Genomic DNA, 8,091 nt, shown 5'->3' on the forward strand with positions numbered 1-8,091 from the left:
TTATATTTGAGTTCGAGGTACACTACCACGATTTCGTTATGATAAACTTATGTATTTAGCTTGGAGGAGTTTTCTTCCGGTTTCTTTGAATTATTTTTTTTTGTTCGTTTTAGGGGCTTGATTGTATCAATTTATATTTAGTTGCATAATAATTAGAATGTAAAGACTTCTAGAATATTTACATTCTATTTTATGTTTTCAAGACATACACTTAAAATTTCAGTCAAGAAGTCATTTTTTTAAAATTTTATCTCATAGTAGTAGGGTTGCCGGGGATATAATGAAGTATATAAAATATATAACTGTTAATATTTGCCCAGTAGTAATATATGGAGTTTCTACGGGTCGGGCTCCAATTCAGGTTAATAAAATAAAGGTTGCAAATATTAATCAAAATAATACTTGATTTAAAGGGTAAAATTGTAGTCCACGAAAATTTCTTTTATGATGTATTGGTATAATAAATAAAATTATAATAGATAATACTAGTGCTACTACTCCTCCAAGTTTATTTGGAATTGATCGTAGAATGGCATATGCAAATAGAAAGTATCATTCTGGTTGAATGTGTACAGGTGTTACTAGCGGATTTGCAGGGGTAAAGTTTTCAGGATCTCCTAGGGTTGTTGGAAATATTAATGAGAGTTGTATTAATCTTAAAATTATAAGTATAAACCCTAATATGTCTTTTATGGAGAAGTATGGATGGTATGGAATTTTATCCATGTTGCTATTAATAGATAGTGGATTATTAGATCCGGTTTGATGCAAAAAAAGTAAATGAACTATGGATATTGCTATTAAAATAATTGGTAATAAAAAATGGAAGGCGAAGAATCGAGTCAGTGTGGCACTATCTACTGCAAATCCACCCCAAATTCATTGAACTAATATAGTTCCTAAATATGGAATTGCCGAGAGTAAGTTAGTAATTACTGTAGCACCTCAAAATGATATTTGACCCCATGGTAGTACATATCCAACAAATGCTGTTGCTATTGTTGCTAATATAATTATGACCCCAATAGATCATGTGTGAAAATATAAGTAGGATCCATAATATATTCCTCGTCCAACATGTATATATATATACAAATAAAGAATATGGAGGCTCCGTTAGCATGAATAGTTCGTAATATTCATCCATAGTTTACATCTCGGCAGATGTGTATTACTCTAGAAAAGGCTAAATCTGTTCTTGAAATATAATGTATTGCTAAAAAAAGACCTGTTAAGATTTGGATTGAAAGACACATTCCTATAAGTGAACCAAAATTCCATCAGTATGAAATATTTAGTGGGGCTGGTAAGTCCACGAATGCATTATTTGCTAATTTAAGTAGGGGGTGATAAATCCGTGCTGGCTTTGTCATTTGTAATTATTTAATTATTTTTAGAGGACCATATGAAAGTCTAGTAATTTTTACAATTGCAATTAATGTAATAAATAAATATACTACTGTTATAGTAGTTATTATTATAATGGATTCATTATATAATTTTATTCCTGGCAGGGGGGGGGTATTTCTTCAGGTTGTATAGGTATCTATATTTTGTAGCATTGAGGGGGCTAATAATGGATCTATCATTATTAATATAAATAAACATTATAATATTAGGGTTACGCCCAAAACCAATATTTTTATTCTTATTTTGAATATTTCATTTGGTGTAAGTCTTGTTGTATAAATAAATAGAACTAATATTCCTCCTAAAAATACTAGGAATAATACATAGGAAAGTCATGTGGATTTTAGGAATGTTGATATTGTTAGACATGCAGTAACAGTTTGTATAATTAGTATAACCCCCATAGATAGTGGATGTTTTATATATAATATTATTAGTGCTAATAATAATATAATGGTAATTAGTATTAATTGTATTTTAATATCAAGGAGTAGTTTAATAAAAATATTGGCTTTGGGAGCTAATGATGATATAATTATGTCTTCCTTGATGTTTTTAGAATTATTAATTCATTTATGATTTACAAGATCATTGTTTTTATTAAACTATAAAAACTTATGTTAAGCATATTATTTATATTAATTATTTTATTTATTAGATTTTTATGTTTTATTTCTCAACGTAGGCATTTATTAGTAACTCTATTAAGACTTGAATTTATTGTATTATCCTTATATTTATATATAACTTATTATTTTATTAATAATCAGGAAGAAGCTTATTTTTGTTTATTATTTATTTCATTTTGTGTATGTGAGGGGGCTCTTGGCCTATCTGTATATCACGGTAATGATTATTTTAATTCTTTTGTATTGTTAAAATGTTAAAATATATTTTTTATTTTATATTTTTAATCCTTTTGAGATTTAATATTTCTTTATGAATGGTGGTTCAAATTTCTATTGTTTTTGGTTGTTTTTTGTTTTTATTAATAGTGTGGTTTGGTATCGGAGTATGGGGGGCTGGTTATTTTATTGGATTAGATGTGATGTCTTATTCTTTAATTTTGCTTAGTATTTGAATTATTTTTTTAATAATAGTGGCTAGAAATAGTATTATATCTATTTATTTTTATCCTTGTAGATTTATGTTTTTGTTAATTATTTTATTATTATTATTAATATTAACTTTTATAAGAATAATTTTTTTTTATTTTATTTGTTTTTTGAGGGATCATTAGTACCTACTTTATTTTTAATTTTAGGGTGAGGATATCAACCAGAGCGAGTACAAGCGGGGGTATATTTACTTTTTTATACATTACTTGCTTCTTTACCTCTTTTGGTTGGTATTTTTATGTTAAATTATAAGGTGGGTGGTCTATATATATATATATTTAGATATATTAATATTAATATAAATTATTTTGTTTGATATATTAGAATGGTGTTTGCTTTTTAGTAAAAATACCTATATTTTTGGTTCATTTGTGATTACCTAGGGCTCATGTTGAGGCCCCAGTCATCTTCGCTGCCATCATGTCCTTCAATCTCACTAGATGTGTCATGTTCACTCACAGACAAGTGATCGCTGACATTGTCATCACTTTGTATGTTTACATCATCACTATCACTTTCATTACTTTCATCTAACAGAGCACCAATTTCAGCATCCGAAACAGCTTTATTCTTTGCAGCCATTATTGAAGCAAATGAAGTTGCAAAGTCTAAATTAAAAATCAGCTTGTACCGCAGACACGTGTTTGGTCTTCTCAAAGCAGCACTATATGACTCCAATGCAGCAAAACTCCTCTAGATGTCTGACACATACCAAACACCACCAAAGATTTGAAAATAAAGAAAAATGTAGTTTAAAATAAAGTTATATAAGTAAAGGCGTGGTGAACATAGTTCATCAATACACATTCAAAAAATGAAGTATTCATATCAAGATGTTAAATAACTATTTTATCATTTATATTTGATTGCAAACATGTTGTTGAAGATTAGAAATATTAAGACTGTTGAAAAAAAATATTTGGCAACATTATGCTACGTTCACCACGCGCCCGCTTAAGGGTTAACAATAAAGCATGTTCAAAAATAGATAGAATATTTACACCAGTAAACCAGCTCGAACACGTCACATCAATTGAAGCATTACCAGTACCATTTTCAGATCACATGGCAATACTTATGGCTATTAATCTACAAGAGGATAAACTAATGTTGAAGCCCTCAACTTGAAATTAAACGCTTCTTTACTCGAGCATCCTAATGTACAAACATACTTTGATGAAAAGAAAAATGGTCACATTGGTGTGGGAAAAAGCAAACATATAGAGACTATAATGAATGGTGGACAAAATACGTAAAAACTAGTATAAAATCCTTCTTTCAGTGGTACGGGAAAGATTGTGCACGAAATAGAAATCAAAAACTTAATCTCCATTATACATGTTTACATGAATTGTGTACAAGAAAATAAGTTACAAGAGAATATGAAAAAGTAAAAAAATATAAAGCAGAAATTCTCAGGCTGCAACGGAAACATACAGAAGCTCTCAAAGTAAGAGCTCCTCTGACAATCATTGGAAAAAATAAAAGAACATCCTTTTATCAATGCATACAAATGCACAAACAAAGGAAAGCCCTTTTTATAAATAGTATTGTGGATTCAGATGGAGATACAAATCGAACTCAACACGGTATATCACACATGTTTTATAAGTATTAAAATACTTTGTATACTGGTAATCTACTAGATCAATAGACTGTACAACCATTGCTCATCTTTGTAAACAAAATTTTAACGGACGAAGAGAGAGCTCACTTATATAGAGACGTCACCCTTGATGAGGTTTATGAAGCACTGCGCACCTGTAATATTAAGAAAACTCCTGGGAAAGATGGTATAGAACATAAATTTCATACTGATTTTATTCTTTTTCTCCTTCTTCTTATGGAGATACAGTCCACTGATGAACCTTGGCCTCCTCTGCTATTTGTCTCCATCTAACTCTACCTTTTGCCACAACTTTCCAATTTCAATACTGGAGCTTCCGAACATCACTCCATCCACCTATCTTAATTTAGGACTTCCTCGGTCCTTCTGTCCACCTGGGCTATCCAATATCACTCTCCTTGCAGGGTCGCTATCACTCATGCGATTCACATGACCTTCCCATCTTAATCTTGCCGCCTTTATTACACCAATAACTCTTGGTTCTTGAAATATCGTATAGCTCCTTATTAAACCGCTTTCTCCATTTTCCAGTCTCACATACTGGTCCCAGTATTCTTAATAATATCTTTCTTTGAAAGGTCTCTATCAGCTGTTCACATTTTCTTGAACTGGTCCAAGTTTCCGCAGCATAGTTCAATACAGGTCTTATCAGTGTCTTGTAAAGTGTTAACTTAGTTGTTCTGGACAATATTGTGCTCTTAAAATGCCTCTGTAGTCTATAATAGGCATTATTCTCTGCTATAACTCGTGCCTTTACTTCCTCTTGTGAATCATTCTTATGTGTCACAACAGAACCCAGGTAGATAAAGGAATCCACTCTACACAAGTATAATTAGTCATTCTTATGGTCTGTTATGCATTATATCCATGTGCTTTATATGCTTCCATGTACTTAGTTTTCCTTCATTCACCACCAATCCCATCTTCTTTCCTTCCCTTTCTATGGCTAGAAATGCTTCTTCTACTGCATGTAGAGATCTTCGTACTATGTCCACATCATCCGCATATGCTAGTATATGGATTGACTTATAATATATGGTACCCCTAATCTGCCCCGAGCTTCCCGTATAACCTTCTCTAAGACAATGTTAAACAACAAATAAGACAGCACATCACCTTTTCTTAGTTCATTTTCTATTTCAACAGGTTCTGAAAGTTGTCCTCCTACTCTTATCTTACTATTAGAGCCGTCCGTAATTATCCTCACCATTCTTAGTAATTTTATTGCAATTCCAAGTTCTTCCATTGACAGATATAGTTGGGCCCTGTTTATACTATCGTATTCATATTTAAAATCAATTAATAGATGGTGCTTTCCTATCTCAAGCTCTAGAGTTTTCTCCAGTATTTGCCTTAAGGTGAATATCTGGTTAATTGTATATTTTCCTGGCCTGAACCCACATTGAATAGGTCCAATGCACTTTGCTACATATGGTGGTAGTCCTTTATATATAATTATTGCAAATACTTTATAGGCAACTTTCAGCAATGTAATTCCACAATAGTTTACACACTCCATCATGTACCATTTCATATGGATAGGTACTATGAAACCCTTCCTCCACTCACATGACATCTGTCCCTTTTTACAGATAATTTATATTATTTCATTCAAGCCTCTAATGACACTCTCCCTCCATGCTTAAGCACCTTCGTTTGCAAGTTTTCTATCCCAGGTGATTTACTATATATCAATATCTTGATTGCCTCCCATACGTCATCTAACGTTGGACTATCTATGAACTCTTCTCCTTCCTCTTCTTCATTAACTCCTCCTTCCAGCATACCTGCTACATCCGCACTCCCACTCAATATATCATTAAAATGCCTTCGCCACCTTTCTAAAATTTCATTACTGTCACTAATTATATCGCCTGTTTCATTTCTACAGACTCTTGTACTTGGCTTAAAAACAAATTTTGTATTATTTACCAGCTTATATATCTGTCTTATATTATTTTGCTCATGCAGAATTTCCATGTGCTTCATCTCCTGCTTCGTCCATTCCCTTTTTTTCCTAATCACTCTTACTTCAATCCTTCTTTTCTCTTGATTTCCATCCCTAACTCTCCTTGTTGCACTTCTTTGCTGCACCCTCTTATATACATCATTCTTTTCCTTGGTTACATTTTTACATTCCTCATCGAACCACGTTTCTTTCTTTACTGGCTTTTGTGTTTCAAGTATTTCCTTTGATACATTACTGATCCTAAGCTTATATCTATCCCACCTTTCATCTACATTTTCCACTTCTGTCGGTTTCGTCCCGATAAATCCCTCTTGTAATTTACTTCTGTACCTCTCATCCACCTTTGGATTTATTAACTGCGTAACATTAAATTTCATCAGGCTAGTCGCCTTCATTTTTCGACTATTAGAAATCCTTTCACTAATCCTTCCCATAAGCAAATAATGGTCGGAATCAATATGAGCACCTTTATACGGTCTAACATCAATGGTATCTGATCTATGTCTACAATCTTTCAGCATGAGGTCAATTTGATTGTAAGTTTTTCCAACTGGGGCTCTCCATGTCATTTTATGAATATCTTTGTGCTGGAACACAGTTGTTGTTATTACTTGATTCCGAGATGCTGTAAACATTATTAGACTCACACCATTGTTACTTGCTACTTTATGCCACCGTTAAGCCTTGTTTCCATGATATGAAAAACTCAATATGCTGACCAAGGCAGAAATTTATTTTATTTTACTTGGTGCAGAGTCTGAAGAAGATCATGCTAGCAGGTTGAAACGTTACGTTTAGTTTATGTTTTATAATAAAATAAATTTCTGCTTTGGTCAGCATATTGAGATTTACTTTATGCATACTTTGTTTACGAATTATTATTTGATACACGTCTTCAATGCCTATCTGTGCATTTTTTGGCAATCATCAAATGCTTTCTCTATCGCATTTTAGAAATCTTCTTTTACATCATCTGTGGATACTTTCGTCGGTGCATGTGCATTAATTAAACTGTAGTTATAGAACTGTCCTTTAACTCTTAATGGAGATAATCTTGAACTTATAGCTTTTAATCCTGTCCCTAGATGTTTCAGTTGTTAATATATTAGAAACAAAGTTCCTAACATATGCAGCCTTTCATAACATTAGAAGACACTTGCTTAACTTTTTCCCAAAACTCCTTTTACAATCCAACGTACTTCTTGCAGTGCCACTATCGCAGGCTTAAAATTATTTAGTTGATCCAGCAATATCCTCAATGCACCTGTACTATACAAATATAGCACATTCCAGCTCCCTACGTATAGATCCCTTCCATTTCCATAATTCGCTTGTCGGTTGTTCGCGCCAGTACGTCGTCGGTAGATATGTCTGGCTACATTTCTTTGAGGTCTCGTAATGTGAATATTTTTGTGGGATGAGGTTTTCGGCCCCACGCCCAATCCAGATTCTTGGAGGTCCAGGATTTGTTTAGGGTTTACTCCCATAGGTCAGCTGGCTTCACTATGCCTTACAGATCTGCCTCATCCTTGGTCTTTTGACAGGGTATTCTTCCCTTAGACTTTTGTGATCCCTCCTTTTCCCTAAAGGCAGCAGGGGATTAACTTATTTAGTGGCGGCTCTCTTCGCCACTTCGCAGGATTTTCGTTGGTTCCTTGCAGTATTTACCGACATGCAGTTGCCACTACACATCTCGCTTCCTCCTCCAATCTTGCTGCTGATTGTCCGCGACTGTTTCCAGTTAGCCAACATATCTCTGCCCCGGCGCCCTCCCGGCGTCGAATAACATGGGTACCTGGGGGAAACCCTGGGGGTAAAGGCGGTCAGGGGCGTGATGCTGGTCACATCACCTCCACTCACGACCGGATCAAGAAAGTGTGGGGCGTTACCCCCACACCCCCGATACGCCTTCATGGCGTGGTGCTATGCACAGGGGAGCACATTACTTTACTTTACTTTTTTACAAC

General features: G+C 33.7%; 1 protein-coding gene and 1 pseudogene across 1 annotated transcript; both read right to left on the minus strand.

Moving 5' to 3' along the window:
- Positions 1-231: 231 nt before the first annotated feature.
- Positions 232-1,373, minus strand: LOC145983521 (cytochrome b pseudogene; annotated as a pseudogene).
- Positions 1,374-5,766: 4,393 nt separating this feature from the next.
- On the minus strand, positions 5,767-6,759 carry LOC145983530 (uncharacterized). Its single transcript, XM_083116610.1, has one exon. It carries the CDS (start codon positions 6,757-6,759, stop codon positions 5,767-5,769), a length of 993 nt encoding a protein of 330 aa, XP_082972736.1.
- Between the last annotated feature and the right edge of the window lie 1,332 nt (positions 6,760-8,091).

Source organism: Lepisma saccharinum, chromosome 2 (assembly GCF_977018435.1).
Source record: "Lepisma saccharinum chromosome 2, izLepSacc3.1, whole genome shotgun sequence".
Taxonomy (NCBI): domain Eukaryota; kingdom Metazoa; phylum Arthropoda; class Insecta; order Zygentoma; family Lepismatidae; genus Lepisma; species Lepisma saccharinum.

What these genes read in the sequence shown, in the direction of transcription:
- LOC145983530 (XM_083116610.1), bottom strand. Translation starts at nt 6,759, where the DNA reads ATGTTTACAGCATCTCGGAATCAAGTAATAACAACAACTGTGTTCCAG.